Source organism: Oryx dammah, unplaced genomic scaffold (assembly GCF_014754425.2).
Source record: "Oryx dammah isolate SB20612 unplaced genomic scaffold, SCBI_Odam_1.1 HiC_scaffold_24, whole genome shotgun sequence".
Taxonomy (NCBI): Eukaryota; Metazoa; Chordata; class Mammalia; order Artiodactyla; family Bovidae; genus Oryx; species Oryx dammah.
The window spans coordinates 72,951,055-72,973,753 of NW_024070208.1; the positions used below are offsets into that span (position 1 = coordinate 72,951,055).

The window sequence follows — 22,699 nt, forward strand, 5'->3', positions numbered from 1 at the left end:
ACTCTGTTTTGTAGGACTGTAAGTGTCAAGAATGGAGTCCAGTACTGGAGAAACAGCTACATAAAAACATTCCTGGCCCTTGCTTTCCTGAGGTCCCAGATCTAACTTCAAAGATGGCACAGCTGGTTTAAGGCAGAAACAAGACCTTGGTTCTCCTCATTCTCTTCAGTTCTGTTCCATTGTCTTTTTCATTATACCACATTGTTCTGTAAGGCTTCAGAGCCATGGTTCAGCCTACGGCCATACCACCCTGAACACGCCCGATCTCGTCAGAGACACGGTTCATATCTAGTGACTTGACTCAGCAGTGTTTGAAGCAAGAAGATGAGTAGAGTAACGAAAGATACTTCTGTTTGGAGAAGATGGTAAACTGTCAGCTTTTGATATTAGAGGCAATTTGATAGTAGTAGCAGACTAATTTGATATTAATATCCTGTCGTTCTCACATTGTACCAATAAAAGTAATGGCCTTTATTGTAGAAGACCATCCTGCTGGGGAATGGGAGCTGGAGATAAGAAATAAGATACTGTGTAACAATTTTTGTACTTTTTTGCAGCTATATCACCACAATTAAAATTCTAAAACTGACTTACTAACAGATGGTTTGAGAGAACTTAGAAAAGAATAATTAGCATTTTGTAGTATTTTACAGTATCCATAATACTTCAATGGATAATTCATGTAAACTGCTTAGCACAGTGTCTGGCACTTACTAAGCCCTCTATGGGTGCTAAGCTATTATTAGTAAAGTCATCACCATCTTCTTCCATACTATAATACCTAAGGATCAGTAATGTTTGTTTCACAAGTGAGGAACAGGAAGGGAACTTGCCTGGCAGTCTAGTGGTTGGACTCCGAGCTTCCAGTGCAGAGGGTGCGGGTTCAACCCCACATGCCGCATGGCACAGCCAAATTTAAAGGAGGAAAAAGTGGGGGAGGACCTGAGGCTGAGAGAGGTCACGTGACTTGTCTCAGGGAGCACATCGGGGACTTTTTCTGGGTACCCTAAATATACATCCAGTTCTCTTCCCCTTATGGACTCCATCATGATTTTAGCCAATGACCAAGCTGTGGTTGATCTTAAGTGGTAGCCTTTATCTAGTGGTTGTAGTAGTTGTTGTTCTTTAGTTGCTAAGTCATATCTAACTCTTTGCAACCCCATGGACCATAGCCCGCGAGGCTCCTCTGCCCAGGGGATTTCCCCAGCAAGCATACTCGAGTGGGGGGCCATCTCCTTCTACAAGGGACCTTCCCGATGCAGGGATTGAACACACATCTCCTGCACTGGCAGGCGGGTTCTTCACCACTGAGCCACGGGGGAGGCCCCAGGGGTTGTAGAGCCGCCATTTATGTTTCTAAGGTAGTGATTTGCGGGGATGGGGAGAGGACCACGTGCAGGGTTTTAGGATAGCTGTTGTGGACATGACATAGAGGATAGGATAGCGGGGCAAGAAATTGGAGGTCGGACCAGTTAGGAGACTTGCATAGCTCAGGCGTGAGTTGTTTTGGAAATTAAAGGAGTTTTGTAACAGGAATGAAAATGAAGGGACCAGTTTTCTCGCATCCAATAATTCTCACCCTGCCTGTCCCCTGTAATCAGTACTGTTCCAGACCTGTTGTTACAGCCTCTCGTCTCAAACCTGATTACTTTAGAGACTCTTGACGACTTTTGCTGACCATCCTTTCTCCTTCGCTCCCACAGTGACCTCTTATAACCATTTCTAACTTCTTTTACTTTGCTGTTGGGTTGATACCCGTTGCTCATCATTTTCCATTGGCTGCTCTTGGGCACCATGATCTCTGCCAGTAATGAGGGTTTCCAGCTCTTTTCTTCACTGTGCATTTGTTTTGTTTTGCCTCTGCCATCTGTCACCTGTTAACTTCTCCCAGTTCAAATGAAAAATCCTTTTTAATAGACATCACCAGTCAAACTTACGCCCAGTTGAACCAACCAGTTACAACCTGCCGTGCATAATTGGTGGCATTCATTGCCTGAGCTGTTTATTGCTGAGAGAAGAAAAGCTCATTCTGCTGGTCTGATAACCTGAACTTTCTGGAGATGCAGGCTGTTTCTGTTTTTTAGTTTTATTTGGTGCTGTTTGTATTTAGTGATTTGGAAATAAATATTTTAAGATCTCAAAGTTTCTTGAAAAATCTTAGCTCTACCTAGCTTTGATGCATCTTTAAATGTTCTTCAGTCAGAGGTAACTTTTTAAAAAGTACTTGTAATTGAACTTTAACTGTGTACCAAAAACACACGAATTTCCATTCATCAACATTTTTGCCAAGAATGCTGAAATGAGGGGATGCTGAAAAGAAATATCCAATAATTTGACATAAATATAGATAACAGTTCAAATAACTTGCGTATTTCTGAGTAATTGACTCAATTTAGTCTTTTCAAGTACAATAGATGGAGCTGTTTTTTAATGCAGAGGTTTTAGATTTCAGCCGTCTCTAAAGATAAAATGCAAGTTTTATGTTTGAAGACCTTTGTTTCTTAGATAGATGAGAGTTCTGTGTTCTTCAAATATGTGTCCACACTTGAATTGTCCCTGCTGTTTAAATTATGTAAGAAGATGCTTGCTTTGTTGACAGATTAGTTGGTGACTGAATAAACATTAAAATGCAAGTTGAAATTTAGTTACACATTAAAGTCCATAATGTGAGCCAGTAGCTGCTTTCCTCTGCCTTATTTTGGATATCTTGGATATTGTGCTTTAAAAATAATAATAGTAATGGTTTATTCAGATATTTGCATGTGTAGTTTCTAAATCACAGGGTTTAAGGCTTCCAGTTGCAAACACTTCCCCACATATGACACATATCCGGGGTGGGGGAGTATTTTCATAGCTAATAGATAAAAAGCCAGGTGGAATGTAGTCATAGTTATATTCTGTTTCTAACATGGATATTTGGAGTTCTCTGGCTTACTGTGACATCTTGCTATGCCTGAGAAGAACTGTAGTCAGATGGATGCAATTTATAGATCCAGTAGTGAAGAAAATGTTCAGAGCTTTCATCATTTTTATTTCTAAAAGCATTTACTTTAGTATTCCTTATGCTTTCAGTCTTCAGCCAGCTTTGAATATAAAATAAATAGCATAGGACGTGGACAGAATTTTAGAATACATTAGCAGTATTTAGCTGAGCAGTAAACCAACTGATGAACTTAATCATGTACTTTGTGCAGCTTACACCCATTACCGACATGCATGCTCACTTCACTTGGTCTTGAAGGTTATTTTACTATTCCTATTTTAGTGAGGAAATCATTTAGATAATTATCTTATTTGTTGATTGTTTTTGTTTCAGTTTCTTTCTTTAACTGAGGTATAACTTATATGTGGTCAAACACACAAATAAGATCAGACAGCTAGATGTATACTCCAGGTAGCCAAATCCTGCATAAAGATGTAGGACAAACCTTTCAGACAACACAGCAGTTTCCCTCATGTTCCATGCCTGTTACTTCCATACCCGAAGACCAACACAGACTAGTCTTGTTTATTTTTAGGCTTCTCAAAGTGAAAGTGTTGGTCGCTCAGTTGTGTCTGATTCATTGCGACCACATGGACTGTAGCCCCCCAGGCTCCTCTGTCTGTGGGATCCTCAGGGCAAGAATACTGGAGTGGATTGCTGTTTCCTTCTCCAGGGGATCTTCCTGACCCAGGGATCAAACCAGGGTCTCATCATTCAGCATCCTCATTATGAGAGTCGTTCATGTCGCTTGTAGCAAGCAGCGAACACTTCGTTGAGGTACAGTAGTCCCTTGTGTGGCTATCCCATGATTTCATTGTTTATTCTGTTGATGGGCATTTGGGCAGTTTTGAGATCAGGGCTATCGTGAGTAACACTGCTGGGAACGTTCTAGTACATATCTTTTGGCGCATATGTGTACACTGTCCCTTGGTGAATACCTCGGAACGGAATCATTGGGTCATGAATGCATAGTAGATGCAGCCGACCCTTGGACAGCGTGGGGCAAACTGTGCAGGTCCACTCACATGCAGACGTTTTCCAGTAGTGACTCCTGCAGTGCCGCACAGCCCATGGTGTGTTGAAGCCCTAGTTGTGACCGTGCATACAGAGGGCCAGCTGTAAGCTATGTGCAGATTATCCCCAAGTTGTTGAAGGGTCAACTATAGTGACAAATGATTCTCCAAAGCCATTGTGCCAACTTACTCTTCTCCCAGTAAGAGTTGTTCCACTTGCTAGCCAACATTTGATATTATCAGCCTTTTAAAATTTTAGCTTATCTGGCAAGAGTTGAGTGGTACCTCATTTGGATGTTAGTTTTTATTTCTCTGGCATGTAATGATAAACACTTTTCTATCTGCTTAATGACTGTTGGCATATCCTCTTTTTAAAACAACTTACTCACATGTTTGGTCCACTTAAAAATTGTTTTGTCTTTTTCTTAAATTTTGTAGAAATTCTTTATACGTTTTGGAGATGCATGTATTGCAGGTACCTTTTTCCCCTTTTGCCTTCCCTTTTCACTTGCTTAGTAGCTTCTTTTCAAGAACATAAATTCTTAATCTTTCATGTTTAGTTCTTTTCTGTTTCCTAGTTAATACATCTTTCTCCACTCCAAGGTTATGAAGATTCATCTTCCATATTTAATTCTAGAAGGTGTATTGACTTTTATTCTGGGATTTATCTCTAATTTGTACAAAAGGTGTGAGACACAGAGAGTCAAGGTTTTTCTTTTTGTCCCCCCACGTATGGCTATCCAGTTGACCCAGTGCTATTTATTTAAAAGACCATTTCCCCAAAGAACTGTAGATGGACCTTGGTCATAAATCATGAGATAAAGCTATACTTGTAAAAGCAGTAGTTTACCTACGAATCGTTTACTGATTTCTCTGTCGTCCAACCATTACCTGCTGTCTTCTTCAGCCAGTCCATTTTTGTTGATGCTGCCTCCAAAATATATTTTAACTTTTCTTTCTTTCCACTGGCATTGCCATTATTCCAATTCAAGCCATCATTGATGCCTTGAAGACAGCAGTCATCTCCTTGAAGACAGGGCTACTTCTGTGCCCCTGAAGAACATTTTCTGTGTTTTAGCCACACTGCTCTCTTGACACATAAACCTCCTCACTTCCCTGCTAACAGACCTTCAGTCACTTCCTCCTCTTCTTAGCAGAGCAGTCATGGGTGCCTCTTCAGTCATCTTGCATGCTTTTCTTCCCCTTGCTCTTTGTGCTGTAACTGAGCCAGTCTCCATTTTGTTCCCTGAATAAAGCTGGCAGCTTTCTACTGCCTTTCCTTTATATTTTCTCCTGGTTAAAATGTTTGATTCCTAGGTTTTTTTTTTTTTTTTTTTTTCCTGTGGCTGACTCAACTCTCAATCTTCAGGTTTTGGCTTAGAATTCATCTCCCTAGAAATGCCTTCTTTGATGCCCTCATGTAATGTTGGCCCACCCAAGTTACTGTATATTAATCAATACTGATTTTCTTTGAAACAGGTATTACAGTCTTTAGTGATATTGGTTATTTGTTTATAGTGTTTCCTTGAACTTGAGCACAAACTCTTAAGGATTTCATATGTCTTATATCCACAGTCCCTCACACAATGCCTAGTAAATAATCAAAGAAATAAATTAATGAAAACCTATGAAGCCCAAATTCTTAATGACAGAAAATGTAAATATAAGAGTTCAGACTAATGAGCTATTTATAAAAGTAAGGGAGGATTTTGAAAGATGAAATCTGACCTAAGGTTTGAATGGGTCTTAGAATTTGATTGGTAGGGACCATTCTCATTAGAGAACTATTAGGAACAGGCAGACAGAATTCAGAAGGGAAGATTCTCTTTATCAAGCTGTAGGAGATAAAAGTTGAATTAGATAATGAAGAACTAGAGTTTAGATACCTGAAGAAGTGAAATGGAGAGGTTTAGAGATTATATCATCAGTGCTGTCATCCTCTGAAAAGAGGGGCATAAGTGACATCACATATGTTCCAAGGTATTGGTGCATTTCATCCATTTCTCTTTCAGGAGCATATTCTTTTCCATGTCAGTAGTGTGTGTAGTAAGTTTCCTCTTTCTGGTATTGTTAATTTGTGTCATCTTTTTTTTTTCTTGATCAGTCTGGATAAAAGTTTGCCAATTTTATTGCTCTTTTTCAGAGAACTACATTTTTCGTGTTACTGATTTTTTTCTGTACTGTTTTTCTGTTTCCTAGTTCTTTTATTTTCGTTGTTGACCAGTCACTTAAGTTGTGTCAAGCTCTTTGCAACCTCATGGGCTGCAGCACGCCAGGCTTTCCTTTTACGATCTCCCAGAGTTTGCTCAAATTCATGTCCATTCAGTTGGTGATGCCATCCAACCATCTCGTCCTCTGTCGCCCACTTCTCCTCCCGCCCTCAATCTTTCCCAGCATCAGGGTCTTTTCCGACGAGTTGGCTCTTCACGTTAGGTGGCCAAAGTATTGGAGCTTCAGCTTCAGCATCAGTCCTTCCAGTGAATATTCAGAACTAATTTCCTTTAGGATTGACTGGTTTGATCTCCTTGCTGTCCAAGGGACTCTCAAGAATCTTCTCCAGCACCATAATTAAAGAGCATCAGTTCTTCAGCACTCAGCCTTCTTTATGGCCCAACTCTCACATCTTTTATTTTTGTCCTTTAGTATTTCTTCCTTCTGCTTACTTTGGATTTATTTTTTGCCTTCTCTCAGTTCCTTAAGGTGGTAGCATAGATCACTGATATGAGGCATATAAACATGTAGTGCTATAATTTGCCTCTCTGCAGTGCTTTAACTGCATCCCACAGATTTTGTTATGTTTAATTTTCATTCACTTAAATGTTTTCTAATGTTTTAATGATGTCTTCTTTGGCCCATGGATTATTTATAAATATATGGTTCAGTTTCTCAGTATCTGGAGATTTTTCTGGGTATCTTTCGTTACTGATTTCTAGTTTAATTCCATTATGGTCTGAGAACATATTTTGTATCATTTCAGCTCTTTTACATTTGTTACAGTTTTTATAGCCAAAAATATGGTCTTAAGTGAATATTCCAGGTGCACTTGACAAGAATATGTATTCTACTTTTATGAAGTAGAGTAGCCTGTAAATATTAATTAGGTAAAGTTGGTTGGTATCCTTCAGCATTGCTCCACTACAACCACTAGCTCTCCCGGTTTGGGTCATCTTCCTAGCAAAGTGGGCAGAGAAGAAAGAAGGGAAAAAACTAGAGCTTCCTCTCATCCTCTTTGGACCTTAAGAAGCCCTGTTTTCAGTTCCTCTAACCAGAAATTTCTAATGAAGTCTTAGCTGTTGGCATTGCCCACCACCCCAGCTCTGCTAGGGGGCCCATTGTAGGTGAGCTGTGAAAGGACAAGCAAAGAAAAAAGGGAGGCTTTCCCACCCACACACACCTTCCAGCTCACAGGCATCCCTTCACTTGACCTTCTGGGTAGAATGAATTTCTCCCAGAGTTCTGGCTGTATGCACACCACTAACTGCCCACTCTTAGAGCGAAGAGAAAAAACCAGGAAACTCAACCTCATGGGTCTTCTCTCCAGGAATTGGACCCTCGCCCCAATCTGCCTGTTTTTCTCTTTACATTTCAGAGTTGTTTGGTAGTTACTTTTTGTATTCTCTTATTGAGTTTTCACTTGTGATCAGTGGGATATAAAGACTTTAGTGAACTTAAGCCCCCTTGGCTACCCTAGTCCTCCAGTAGCTTTCTTTTTTTAAAGACTCTATTTCTTTAGAGTAGTTTAAGGTTCACAGCACAATTGAGATGATGCAGAGATTTCCTGCATAGCCCTTGACCCCACACCTGTATAGCCTCTCCCATTAATGCCAACCCCCACTGGACTGGGCAGAGGGAAGGGAAGGTGAAAGGTGCTCAGTGGTGTCCAGCTCTTTGCGACCCCGTGGACTGTACAGTCCATGGAATTCTCCAGGCCAGAATACTGGAGTGGGTAGCCTTTCCCTTCTCCAGGGGATCTTCCCAACCCAGGGATCAAACCCAGGTCTCCTGCATTGTGGGCAGATTCTTTACCAGCAGAGCCACAAGGGAAACCCAAGAGTATGGAGTGGGAGGCCTCTCCCTTCTCCAGCACATCTTCCCAACCCAGGAATCGAACCGGGGTCTCCTGCATTGCAGGAAGATTCTTTACCAGCTGAGCTATGACCTCGGTTAACTCGATGAGTCGACACTGACTGGCCGTACTCACCCAGTGCTTTACATTAGTACACCCCTGGTGGTGTACGTTGTGTGCGTGTGTGTGTCAGTTGCTCAGATGTGTCCAACCCTTTGCAACTTGATGGACTGTAGCCTGCCAGGCTCCTCTGTCCATGGGGTTCTCTAGGCAGGAATACTGGAGTGGGTCGCCATTTTCATCCTTCCAGGAGATCTTCCTGACCCGGGGATTGAACCTGCATCTCCCGTGTCTCCTGCATTGCAGGCGGGTTCGTTACCTGCTGAGCCATCAGAGAAGCCCTGTACATTGTGTGAATTTGGGTAAATGTGTAATAGCATGTATCCGTCATGATGGTATCATGAAGAGTATTTTCACTCTTAAAAATCCTCTGTATTCCATCCATTCTGCCCTTCCTCCCCACCCCATCAACCCCTGGCAACCACGGATCTTTTAACTAACTTGTCTCCAGAATTCTGCATTTTCCAAAATGTCATGCAATTGAAACCATGCAGTATGTTGCCATTGCAGATTGGTTTCTTTCACTTAATAATGTGCATTTAAATTTCCTATTTTTTTCGTGACTCATTAGGTTATTTCTTGTTAACACTAATGATACTTCATTGTCTGGATATACCACAGTTTATTTATCCATTCACCTGCTGAAGGATATGTTGGTTGCTTCCAAGTTGGGGCAGTTATGAATAAAGCTGCTGTATACATCTATGTGCAGGTTTTATCTATTTGTAAATATTTGGTTTGGGGAGCTAAATACCAGGGATTGGTGGTTTGTATGGTAAGGATATATGCTGTTTTCTAAGAAATCACTGAACTGTGTTCCAGGTGGCTGTACCATTTCGCATTCCCACCAGGAATGAATGAGAGTTCCTGCTGCTCCACGTCCTCTCTAGCATTTGGTGTTGTCAGTGTTCTAGATGGTGGCCATCCCAGTAGTTGTGTAGTCGTGTGTCTATTTTAATTTCTCTGACAAAATATGATGTGCAGCATCTCTTTACATGCTTATTTGCCCATCTGTATACCTTCCTTGTTGAGGTGTATCTTAAAGGTCCTTGGCCCATCTTTCAATCGGGTTGTTTGTTGCTTGTTGAGTTTTAAGACTGCCTTGTATATGCTGGATAGCAGCCCTTTACCAGATGCCTTTTGCCAAGTATTTTCTCTCCCAAATAACTTTTTAGCACAACATTCAAAGTGCCTGAGTTACATTGCCATGGCCAGTTGGTCCCTCACCATCATACTGTTCTTCAGATACAGTGTCAGCTCTTAATTTCTGTAAAAACAGATTATTTTCATTCGTATCATCATGGAGTAGCCCTGAGTGCCTTGTATATCTTTCTGGAGTCATTACAGCCCTTACTTAATTTTTAGATTGCATTTACAAATTTCTCTCTATTCTTCTTCAGTATGCATGCAGTCTGAAACCAAGAGACCGTCACCGCAAGGAATTTTAGTTTCCTTTTATTATTCAAGCTAAATTACCAGAAATTCCCTTTTAAGACGAAATACTTAGTCACCTCAAAACAAGTCAGTTTAGAGGAAGAAGGAAGCCTTACTTAGCTTACGTTTTCCACCTTTATAAGAAGTATTGATGTTTTTATGCTTAGCAGGCTGTGGTTGGGGCCTTCAACTCCCAGCCATAAAACCATTCTCTTTGTCCAGAACTGCCATAATACTTCCCTGAAAGATTAAAAATACCCACCCCAAGGGTGGGGAAACAGGCACCCTTGACCTCAGCTCTATGGCTGTAGTGTAAATTCCTGGATGTCAGTCAAGATTGCATGTGTGTGAGCACAGTAGTCCGAACTAATCTAGAAATGTGGTGTTTTTTATTTTCCGGGTTCAAAGGGTATGCCATACACACATGCGTACAACGCACACTCTGCACACTTTTCAGAAAGAAGCTCCACGTGCAGGTGTGGTTCCTCAGTTTGCTGTTGGTTAATGAGAACATGAGTGAGGGGAACGCTTCACGGGCAAATGGGGAAGGGGAATTAAGTTATGGTACGTTTATTATCACATAGACTATAAAATGGAGTACTCCTTAACCATTAATATGATGCATACCACTTATCGGTATACAAAGTCCAACATAATAAGTGAAAATAGAGCGACTAAATATAACCTGGTATGATCGCCTTTCCGAAAAATCTACATTTATATAGGTATATATAAAAGATAGCATGAAACGATATATACCAAAATAGTTGTAGCAGTCATTCTCATGCAGGTGAGATGAAGAATGTTTTTTCATTTTCGTCTTTACCTATTTAAATATTGTCATGGACTTTAAAAAATCATCTTGTGTTACTTAATTTGAGCAGGGAGGTCAGGGAGAAAAGCTGTGAGAAAAGATTTCTGTGTTCTCAACGGTCACAGGAAGGACAAGGTGTTATAGGTCACAGCTCATTAGATAGGGATAAACTTTTTAGCACCAACTTTTTAACACTCGAATTTAACAGAGCTGACAGGACAAAATGGGTTGCCTCAGATGTGAGTTCCGCATCACTAAAGATGTTCAGATAGAACCCATTTGGTGAGGTTGTCATGGAAATGATTAAAGCATCAGGTGTTCTGACATTTTACCTTGAGACTCTCTTGGAAGGTGAGATTTTTAACAATGGGCAGAAGGTTGAACAAGGGAAAGTAAAACTCTCTCCAATTCTCATTTCTGAATTCAAAGAGAATTGTATTTCAGCCTGCTTACGGAAAAGTGAGTAAGGAAATAGCAGGGTGTTGAAATTCGTGTGAGGGCCTAGTCTCTTTTAACATGCTACAATGGAGCGCCCTCAAAAGGAAGTCAAAGGAACTGAGTGTGGTGGCATCTGTCCCCAGTTTTATCATTGGTGAATCAACAAAGGGAGAAGGAGCTGATCCTGGGCTTGCCGCAGTATAAAACCATGAACTGCACACATCCAGTGCTGTTTGGGGTCACAAAGTAACAGAACAGGTCAGCGATTCCTAAACCTTGCTGAACCTCACAGTCATTCTTCAGAACTTAGACATAGTTTTAAATAGGCACTTAGGCCCCATCCCAGAAATTCAGATTCAGTAACCCTGGATTTGGGCCTGGGAATCTTGGTGATTAGCCGAGTTTAGACACAACCAGAATGAAATACACATACACATATACCCCTATCAGGACAGTTACATAAAGACCATTGATAAACATCAGATGCGCTTGAACTATTCGGGTTTACAAAGCCGCCTCGTGCGGAGAAGCCCATCAGTGCTCTACAGCTAAGTGATACTCAAGCCAGTGTTTCTGATGTTTCATTCAATGCATTAAGCAGAGCTGCTCAAAAGAACTAGCTCTATTTATTAATACATTATGTAACTGCGCTTATGAATACTGTAAACAACAGGGACATTCATGTTAATGAAACCAGTGTTAGTTCTCAGACCATAAACAAAAGTAAAGCGATTTGAGCTGCAGAAGCCACTGGTCACGCTCTCAAAGGAAATACCAAGAAAGATACGCTGAAGTTGATGAGAAACCAGCTGATGCCTGAGATGTGGATACAGCGGTACCCTGCTCATGGTCACATCAACAGTAACACATAAATTAAGTGTTTGGGGGATTTTGCATCTTCAATTTCATTCCCAAGTAATATGTTTATTAATAGGAAGTGGGGGGCAGAAATCAAGACAGCTTACCAAACAAGACACCAAGCTCACCAAGACAGCTTACCAAATTATGGTAAATGATGAGCATGAGATGAAAATACTAATGGTCACCTGCTAACCAAGCACCTAGTCTTCCTAAATAATCTAGTCGATCTCATCATAGAGGTCACATTTGTCTTCTGAGGCCACTTTTGCCACCCAGGTTCCAAAGTTCATGTGTTCCAAATGAACACGTTTCCTACGCTGCAGGATTTCTGGCTGCTGGAGTCAGGGAGGTGATACAGATGGACTCCACGGGCCCTTTGCTCTTCTTCCCACCAGCATTCACACTGCCTGGTCTGTGTCCTGTCTGGAATGCTCTTCCCCAGACACCTGCTTGGCAAACTCCCTCCCTCCCTTCACATCTTGCTCACCTGCCACCATCCCAACAAGGCCTTCCCTGCTCATCTGGTTTAAAATTGCACCTGTGCTCCCAGCCCCATCCCTGTTCTGCAATTTTTTTTTTCCCCATCACACTTAACACCATTTCAGTTCAGTTCAGTTCAGTCACTCAGCCGTGTCTGACTCTTTGTGACCCCATGAATCACAGCACGCAAGGCCTCCCTGTCCATCACCAACTCCCAGAGTTCACTCAAACTCACGTTCATCGAGTTGGTGATGCCATCCAGCCATCTCATCCTCTGTCGTCCCCTTTTCCTCCTGCCCCCAGTCCCTCCCAGCATCAGAGTCTTTTCCAGTGAGTCAACTTTTCGCATGAGGTGGCCAGAGTACTGGAGTTTCAGCTTTAGCATCATTCCTTCCAAAGAACACCCAGGGCTGATCTCCTTTAGAATGGCCTGGTTGGATCTCCTTGCAGTCCAAGGGACTCTCAAGAGTCTTCTCCAACACCACAGTTCAAAAGCATCAATTCTTCAGCGCTCAGCTTTTTTCACAGTCCAACTCTCACATCCATACATGACCACTAGAAAAACCATAGCCTTGACTAGATGGACCTTTGTCGGCAAAGTAATGCTCTGCTTTTGAATGTGCTATCTAGGTTGGTCATAACTTTTCTTCCAAGGAGTAAGCATCTTTTAATTTCATGGCTGCAGTCACCATCTGCAGTGATTTTGGAGCCCCCAAAAATGAAGTCTGACACTGTTTCCACTGTTTCCCCATCTATTTCCCATGAAGTGATGGGACCAGATGCCATGATCTTCATTTTCTGAATGTTGAGCCTTAAGCCAACTTTTTCACTCTCCTCTTTCACTTTCATTAATAAACCAATAATTTAGTTATTTACTTGGGCTTATTATCGACCACTGTCTTCTCTGCTAGACTGTATGGCAGAGCTGTTTGCTTTGTTCGCTGATGTATCTTAAGTGCCTCGAATAGCATCTAGCACAAAAATAGGCTTCTATCAAATAAACACTTGCTAAATGGATGGATAAATATATAATACATTGACAGAAAGTGAAAGTATTAGTCGCTCAGTCGTGTTCAACTCTTTGCAACTCCATGGACTGTATGCCCCCAGGTTCCTCTGTCCATGGGATTCTCCAGGCAAGAATACTGAAGTGAATCGCCATTCCTTTCTCCAGGGGATCTTCCTGACACAGGGTTCAAACCTGGCATCTCCTGCACTGCAGGCAGATACTTTACCAGCTGAGCCACAAGAGGAACACATAACTGTTGTATGTGAAGGTCTAGAAGATGTGCAAAACTCTTGGGTCCTATGTTCAGAGCTCTCAGTATGATCAGAGAGCATAATCACCGCTGATGCACAGTAAATACATGTAAAGTCCTTTGATAAAAACTAGAGTTGTCCAGATCCATTTCCTGTGAAATGATAGTATCCATATCTTAGATTTGTCTTTGATAATGCTGTTGTTCAGTCACAAAGTCATGTCCGACTGTTTGTGCCCTCATGGACTGCAGCACGCCAGGCTTCCCTGTCCATCACCATCTCCCAGAGTTTGTTCAAACTCATGTCCATCGAGTTGGTGATGCCATCCAACCATCTCATCCTCTGTCATCCCCTTCTCCTCCCGCCCTCAATCTTTCCCAGCATCAGGGTCTTTTCCAATGAGTCAGTTCTTCTCATCAGGTGGCAAAAGTGTTAGAGCTTCAGCTTCAGCATCAGTTCTTCCAATGAATATTCAGGGTTGATTTCCTTTAGGATAGACTGGTTTGATCTCCTTGCAGTTCATTGGACTCTCAAGACTCTTCTCCAGCATCACAGTTTGAAAGCATTAATTGTTCAGCGCTCAGCCTTCTTTATGGTCCAGCTCTCACATCCATACATGACCACTGAAAAAACCGTAGCTTTGACTTGTATGGACCTTTGTCAGCAAAGTGTTATCTGTGCTTTTTAATATGCTTTACAGGTTTGTCATAGCTTTTCTTCCAAGGAGTAAAGAGTCTTTTAATTTCATGGCTGCACTTATTTTGAAGTTGTGTGTTTCAGACTGCTAAGGAGCACACTGCCTAGAGCATGCTCTCTTGTTGAGACTGTTGTCGGTGTGATCTTGTGTCAAAGGGAGAAAACGAGACTCTGTTGGGAATACAGTTCGTTTTATAAATTAGAGTGAGCAGAGAGAACCATGTTGGCCGGAAGATGAAGCTGTGAAAGTATTGTTGCTAGCATTAACTGCCTGCCTGTCGCTCTTGTTTCCTGAATGATAAAAATGCTGCACAAACCCTGCCTTAGTAAATCCTGACTATGTGTAGTTTTCTAACGGATTAGATGTGTCCACTCACATTTGTTATCACTTGTGTGCAGTTTTGCAGTTTGCTTCCTTGATAAATTTAGAGATACATTCTGCTTAGAGGAGAAAGTACAGACACACATATTGATTTATACTGAAATCACAAAAAGCCTTTAGAACGATGTATAAAGTAAAAATGTGTTAGCAACATTGCTTAGAACAAACATAAACACAAGTAGTAGATAAATTTGCACAGTAGCACCATCTGTTTTTTACACCATGAATAACCATTGTAGAGAGAATCATCTTTCGGTACAAAATGATTTACGACCTCTTGTCTTTGTTCTTTTCATATTTCTGTTGTCTGTTAGCATTTTCCAAACATCTTGACTTACAGACACCTTATCTTAGTCCATCTGGCTCCTGTAACAAGAATACCACAGACTGTATGGCTTAAATGACAGAAATTTATTCCTCAAATTTCTTGAGGCTGGGGAGTCCAAGGTCAGGGCTCTGGAAGACTCAGTGTCTGGTGAGGGCCCACTTCCCTAGGGTCATCTTTTCACTCTGTACGCGGGTATAAGGACAGTGGTGATCTCTGGGGTCTCTTGTATAAGGACACAAATCCCATCCATGACCCAGTCCTTTCCCAAAGGCCCGACCTCCTAAATACCATCCCATGGGGGATTAGGTTTCAACATCCGAATTTCAGAGAACACACGTTCAGTCTATAGCACACTGATTCTAGTCAGGAAGAGCTAATGATTGGAATGTTTAAGTCCTTGTCAGGCTGAAAAGAACTGTAATTATCTTTCAACAGGCTAATCTATGACAGTTTGTATAAAGGGATAGAGCGTAGTTGTATTTGGTGGGTTCCATCCTGGTGAGTTCTGCTCACTTTTTTCTTATTTAGGAATGATTGGAACGTGATCAGTTTTGTATACTTTCATTGTCGTTTTAGTTGGTCAGTCATGTCTGGCTCTGTTGCACTCCACGAACTGTAGCCCACCAGGCTCCTCTGTCCATGGGATTTTTCAGGCAAGAATACTCGAATGGGTTCTCATGTCCTTCTCCAGGGGGTCTTCCCGACCCAGGGATTGAACCCGTGTCTCCTGCATTGGCAGGCAGGTTCTTTACCACTGAACCACCTGGGAAGCCCTTGTATACTTTTAGAACACAGTAAAATTTATAAAATTACAAATTATGTGTTTAGTCACTAGAGGTATTACCTTATCATCTAAAATTCTGCATAAGTATCCCTTAATAATGAATAAAGTTTACATTAATCCATCTAAGGGGATTATTCTGAGAATAGTTTTCCAAGTATTTCTGAAAAGGTAAATTGACTTTTAAAGATATGTAATTGATTAAAACATCATTTTGAACAACCCATTTGTGATCTATGAGAGCTGCTTCTAAATGCCTTCTGGCCAAGTCAAATCAACTGGAGCAAATAATTTTTCATGTAGCTAAGGAGAATATCTGTAGTATCAGTTCAGTTCGGTGGCTCAGTCATGTCCGACTTTTGCTCTCCCATGGACTACAGCACGCCAGGCCTCCCTGTCCATCACCAACTCCCAGAGCTTGCTAAAATTCATGTCCATTGAGTCGGTGATGCCATCCAACCATCTCATCCTCTGTCGTCCCCTTCTCCTGCTGCCTGCCTTCTTTCCCAGCATCAGGGTCTTTTCCAGTGAGTCAGTTTTTCACATCAGGTGGCTAAAGTATTGGAGCTTCAGCTTCAGCATCAGCCCTTCCAGTGAGTATTCAGGACTGATTTCCTCTAGGATGGACCAGTTGGATCTCCTTGCTGTCCAAGGGACTCTGTAGTATCATATGAAAAAAGAGAAAGTCCACTTCGCCTGTCTAGCTCTGTGCTAACGTCTCCAACCCCTGTGTGCCCATGTCTGTTCTCTCCTAGGTATGAGAAAGTGCCGGTCATCCTGGTGGGGAACAAAGTAGACCTGGAAAGTGAGAGAGAGGTGTCCTCCAACGAGGGCCGGGCCCTCGCCGAGGAGTGGGGCTGCCCCTTCATGGAGACGTCGGCCAAAAGTAAGACCATGGTGGACGAACTCTTCGCCGAGATCGTGAGGCAGATGAACTATGCCGCACAGCCGGACAAGGATGACCCGTGCTGCTCCGCCTGTAACATACAATAGCACTGACCCGTGGCTGCCTGCCCCGCCCCCGCCATCGGAGGCGACACCGGCCTCTCCTGCCCGACCGTGGAGCCTGCAGGGTGTGCGGTGTGAACCTCCAGTGAAACAGCAGATTGTCCTTCAGAGCCAAGCGGCGATTGTCAGCTGATATCTCTGAGTCACCTTTGGGTCCAGTCACTCCAGTCTTTACCATCGTCCTCAGTCTCCTCCAGGCACCTGCAACTTTAGGCGTCATGGCCCAGTTGATCCACAGGGCGACCTCCTTCGAAAGCTATGATGGCATTGTCACTTGAGTTGACAGAAGCAACTATGGTCAACGTTAAAAGTAATCACGGGACAGAAACCAGAAGAATTCCTGTGACCGCTTAACCATTAAAATATTTTGTCTTCTTTAAAAAAAAATTAGATGAGTCAAGGAGAAATATTTTCCTACCAGAGTACTGAATTTCAGGAACTGAGATAGTGCTTCTAACCCATGTATCACATCAAGGAAGATAATAGCAGCTGACCTGCCGACAGCATTCCAGGGAGAGATTCTTTGCTCAGCTGACACACTTCTGTTTTTCAAAGTTGATGCTTAATTGTAGATGTTATCCTAATTTGTGACACAGAACTAACTCATGCACCAGTCTCTGATAGAGCCAGAGTCAGCACAGGTTGGGTGAAAATACAGCCTGGTGGTAGAATGTCATCACCTGCTTTGCCCAGAAAGTGGAGACTCTCACAAGGGTTTGAGGCAAATTAAAACCCCAGACCCACCCCTCTGTTCACCAAGCAGGGATGGTCTTTGTTACTTTACTGAACAAGAAGGAAGCAACTGTGATGGAAAGAGATTGCCTAGCCTTACTAACGAGAAGCGTTGCAGTAGACGAACTAGTACCATCGTGTAAGGAAAATGAAGCCATGTTGCAGCCACATGTTCCCGTTTGCAGAAACCTCACAGGACAGTACAGATATCTTGCATTTTTATGTTCGTTAAAGCAGCAAATTCCTTCTTGCCTTTAAGGGCTATGGTTGTGGTGTGATTCTTGGCTAACCTGCTTTCGAAATCAAGTTTTCTATAGCAGAGCTTTATTGCAGGCATTTAAAAAAAAAATTGAATAACCATGTGAAATAATTGGGGCTTAAAAGTAGAACAGAAATTATAGAGTGGAAGGTAAGAGACAAAAAAAAAAAAAAACCTTTAATTTTCCTGGAGAATTCTATAAAGATTTTCTTACAACAATCTTGCCCTGATTACTGAAGTGGCAAATAAAGCTAGAGTGAATATTTTGTCTTGAAAAGGTGCTCAAGTCCTGACATTTTTGGTTTTTATAGCCGCCAAGTATTTATCATTTGCATGACTAATGGCACAGGAAAAACGTATTCATAAGTTTTACAATCAAGCGCAGAAGGGTTTTCAACCACCTTCAGAGTTATAAAATGCTGAAGAGAGTATTTTGAGCTGATCCTCTGGAGATGAATTTGGCCTTCATAACTGCAATATCACTGAGCCTGTGATCTGCATACCGCCCCATATTTCTTGTTGGTTTCACACTCTTGTGCAAGTAACCTCGGGTCTTAACGTGTGTTACTGAGTGAAGAATGTGTTTGCGTGTGCATGTGTGTTTAATGTTCTGAAGAATTTGGCACAAGTCAGAGATAATTGCCTATACTGAGAATCTGTCCTGCAGAATACCATGGATCAAAACCTTATTTTTCTTTTATACATTCTTGAAATCATTGCTAGCCCACCCCCCAAGTGTTTAGTAAACTGATGTTAATGCTGGAGGAGAGAAAAAAGGTGGATAGTACTTTTCATAAATGAGAAAACAGATGTGTGGGTAAAACCAGGCATGGTTGTCAGAAGTCTTTGAATTCTGAATATTTGCATTCTTCAGTATAATTTTTTGAATAATTCCCAATTATGAAGCACCTTTTATAGGCCAGAAAGTTCTAACCAGTTTTACTGCATCAAATTTGGTCATGTAAAAGGTGATTTGACTCAATCATGTAGACAAGTCAATGATTCAAGAAGTATGATTTTTATCAACTGAAAAAGAAATATTTGTTAGCACACTGTTTGAGTTTTGAAGCCTCTAACTTCTCAGAATGATTCTGGTTTTTAGAATTCCATATTTAGTAGAAATTTATGGCAAGTAAGATTACATATAAAAACATCTATAAAGATTTTATGGTTTTACATTGTGGATTGCTATGCAGACAAGAAAAATAAGTTAAATAATGTGAAAGGTATGGCAGGATATAAGGTGGAAAAGATTATCTAAAAATTTGGGTTTTAGTTAGATGTGTTTATGTCAGACAATAAGGTGGGGTTTTTTTGTTTTTTTTTTTTTACTGTAAAGATGTTAATAACTGATATGGCTGCCTGATCAGTGTTTCCACCCAGCCCTGTGTATTTAGCGACAAAGCATCAAATATATCCAGAAACTTGGAAACCCTTGTGTGCTCTTACTGTTGGTGGTTCATCTGGTATGACAGTAACTCAGCTTGAGTGAATGTGTTTGTTGAGATGTTAATACAGAGCTTAAGAACAGGAAGATGAAATTTGTTGGCACATGAATTAATAGTTGGTGACCTTGTGTCACTATTTATTTTATGCCCTGATCAGAATAGCAACTAGATAAGTGAAAGTTTTTCTAACATGCCTTAAAAATGTTATGGTTTGATCCAAAGACCCACTTTTTGTTTAGCTACTACGATAAGGTTTTCTTCTTTTTTTTTTCCTTTGTTTTGTCTTGTTTTACTTTTATACAAAGGCAGCATTTTTTTTTTTTTTAAGATTTTTTGTTCTATGTTGCAACTTTTTTTTTTTTGTTTTTTGGTTCTCTTAAGCTGTGATAGTGATGGTAACTGATGCCTTTCTTTTTGTTCAACTCATACAAAACAAGCCAGCATCTGATCAAAAGTATTACATAAAATCTTCCTTAAACTATGGAAAGGTGCTTTGATGATTTTTCTTCTTTGGTTTGTAGAATTAGGACTGAACTTTTGACTCTAATCACTACAGTTGCCATCACTTTTCTGTGGTCAAACTACTGATATTTGCTTTTCTATATAAAGAAATGTTGCCTAAGGCTGTCTACTGTTTGTTTTCAGGAGCTGTCCAGTGGGAATGTTGTCTATATGTATGAATATGAAAGTGCTTATTTCGCTTGTTGCCATTGGGTTTTTGCTTGTTTTGTAGTCTTTTGTTTTTCTCAGTAGTCCTGTGTTAGCACTTCGGTAAGCTTTAATGGTCTCCTTAGCCAATCAAATGTTAAAGACTATGGGGGTCTTTTTTTTTTTTTTAATTAACGTGTCATTGTGCATCTCTTAAATCTTGATCAGGGTTTCAAGAATGACTGCAGTGGGTTTTGGAAACAGACTTATCCTTATTGATTTGGGGTTTCCCAGAGAAAAATATAGTTCACAGTTAATTGTTGAGCTCTAATACAACTGACCATTTAAAATTGAACAACAGTTTATTGTTTTGTAACAATGTCAGTTGTTAAAACCTTGACCTTTCAGTTAAAACATGAATTGTAGTTATAACTCAATGCAAATTCAACAGTTGTATTTGGAGTTAAATTATTTTAACAAATAAATTTATTTAATGAAACTGCCTCTGGATTTTTTGTTGTTGTTGTTTTGTATGTATTCATGGGTGAAATGTATTTTTTTCAAAAACTAAAAAATTGCTGTAGAATTCTGTTTACAGAAATGGTCAAGCTAACTGAGAATTCATATTAAAAAGGGAGGTTAGCAGATCATTTTCATAGCTTTTAAAAATAAAAATGAGAAAGATTTTTAAATTAGTAATTTTAGATATAAACGGTATTTTATATTTTTGATGATAGCTGGCTAATTTGAAATCTCAACGGTATTCACGTTCACAGAATTGTTCTAGATAATTAACATTAATTAGCAGTTGCTTTGTGGCCCTGCTGGTATCACAAACACGTATCAGTGTCCTTCCAGTGATGGCTTGGGGGTGTCTCTTTGTTTAGATCTTGTGGGTTTATTAAGGTACCAGAGGCTGGAGGTTGCTGTTTAGTAAGGGCTGTAGGGCCTGCTTGTTCTATACAGGGCCCTGTGAATGTTGACAGATGCTGTTAATTATATACAGCCTTCAGCTGCTCTGATAAGGAGCCCATTCATTCCCTAAGCCAATTTAAACTGTGCCTTTTGGTCATGTTGCCTTCAAACTGTGTTGAAATTTCCTGGCAACATTCCACCAGTTTAGAAGCCTCATTGTTTTGGAATAGAAGAATAATTTGAATGAATATAACAGAGGCACTGTAGGCAGAATCTCAAATATTTAAAGGAAAATGTTTCTATATTTCAGTATAATAAATATCTACTGGTTGGCTTCATAATCTCATTTGAAGCATTTGTAAAGTATTCAAGCCTATCACATTCTGCTTTCAATTGGGAGAATTTCTTTGTGACTGAAAAATAAAATTTAAAAATTTTTACACACTGTACTGTTTATTGATTGTTAGAGGTCCATGAATAAAAATATAAAAAGCTAAAGAGAAAAGTCCTACCAATTGGGAACCCATCTGACCTGTTGAGACCTGTAAAGCAGAGAAAATTGTCACAAAATCCCTTTAAAAAGCTGCTGACCTCTTATTTATTTCTCTATAAATAAACTTTATTACATGAAAAATATATTACATTAAAGAGTGAAAAATGTAATCCCTGAAAAAAAAACCAGACATCCTCTTTCATGAGCAAACACCCATTTGTTCTAGCATAGCAGACTTTTTTTCATGTTCTTTCTTTTCTTTTTTTTAATTAATTTATTTTTTAATTGAAGGATAATTGCTTTACAGAATTTTGTTTTCTGTCAAATCTCAACATGAATATCTACGTTTCTGAGTAACTAGGAATAAAACATAGTGATACTTCATTTGTTAAATGGAAATTTTAAACTGGTTTTAGATTTTCAATATTAACTTTTTTCCCCTGCTTTTTGCCTTTTTTTTTTGTGAAGTTGTTTTTCAGTCACTAAGTCCCGTTCAACTCTTTGTGACCCCATGAACTGCAGCACACCAGACTCCCTGTCTTTCCCAGTCTCCTGGAGTTTGCTCAAACTCATGTCCATTGAGTCGGTGATGCCATCCAACCATCTCATCCTCTGTCATCCCCTTCTCCTCCTGCCCTCAATCTTTCCCAGCATCAGGGTCTTTTCCAGTGAGTTGGCCCTTCTCATCAGGTAGCCAACGTATTAGAGCTTCAGCTTAAACATTAGTCCTGACTCCAGTGAATATTCCAGGTTGATTTCCTTTAGGATGGACTGGTTTGACCAACCTTGCTGTCCAAGGGACCAACCTTGCTGTCCAAGGGACTCTCAAGAGTCTTCTCCAGCCCCACAGTTCAAAGGCATCAATTCTTTGATGCTCAGCCTTCTCTGCTGCTCTTCTAGGTGATGTGATATGTTATTTCTTCAAATATTTTCTTTGAACAATAGTCTTAATGTTACCTTTCTAAAGATTCCTGCACGATTAATGGAGAAAAAAGTAGAAGAATATCTGCTGGAAATATTCAATATGAAGACCTATTTATACACACAAATTAGAGGGGAAAACAACAGAACAATAATGTGATTCCATTTGTGGGAATTTTTATTAAGGAATCTCCCACTTCAGAAACTCAAAAATATGAAAGATTTCATTGTTTTATCATATGATTACAATTTTATATTGACTGTGTTTGGGGTATGCTTTACACTTTTACCTTTAAAAAGATCAAATATCAGTGAAATGTACAGAAAGGGAAAAGCCACTCAATTTCCAAATTCCCAAAACAACCATGTTAATATTTGATGTAAGCCATTCTAGACATCTTTCTCTGCATATACAGATACACACACATGTGTAAGGAGGATAAATAATTCTATGTTGCTTATAAGAAAACTGGCTCTAAAGCAATAAAAATGAATCACACATGGTCACTGAACTACTAAAAGTGCCAGGGTTGAGATCCAGACTCTTGTAACTTTAAATCACCTTTTTCCTGTTACTTCTTTTTCTAAATGGTATCCACTCATTCCAGGCTCATTCTTC

At 40.4% G+C, this 22,699-nt stretch overlaps 1 protein-coding gene across 1 annotated transcript in view; it reads left to right on the forward strand.

Moving 5' to 3' along the window:
* The window catches only part of RAP2A (RAP2A, member of RAS oncogene family), a 38,550-nt gene extending 20,623 nt beyond the window's left edge, over window positions 1-17,927 (forward strand). Inside the window, exon 2 of the mRNA XM_040267368.1 lies at window positions 16,412-17,927. Coding sequence (XP_040123302.1) covers window positions 16,412-16,649 — 238 coding nt within the window. The 3' untranslated portion in view covers window positions 16,650-17,927. The remainder of the gene's footprint in view (window positions 1-16,411) is intronic.
* The last annotated feature ends 4,772 nt before the right edge of the window (window positions 17,928-22,699 follow it).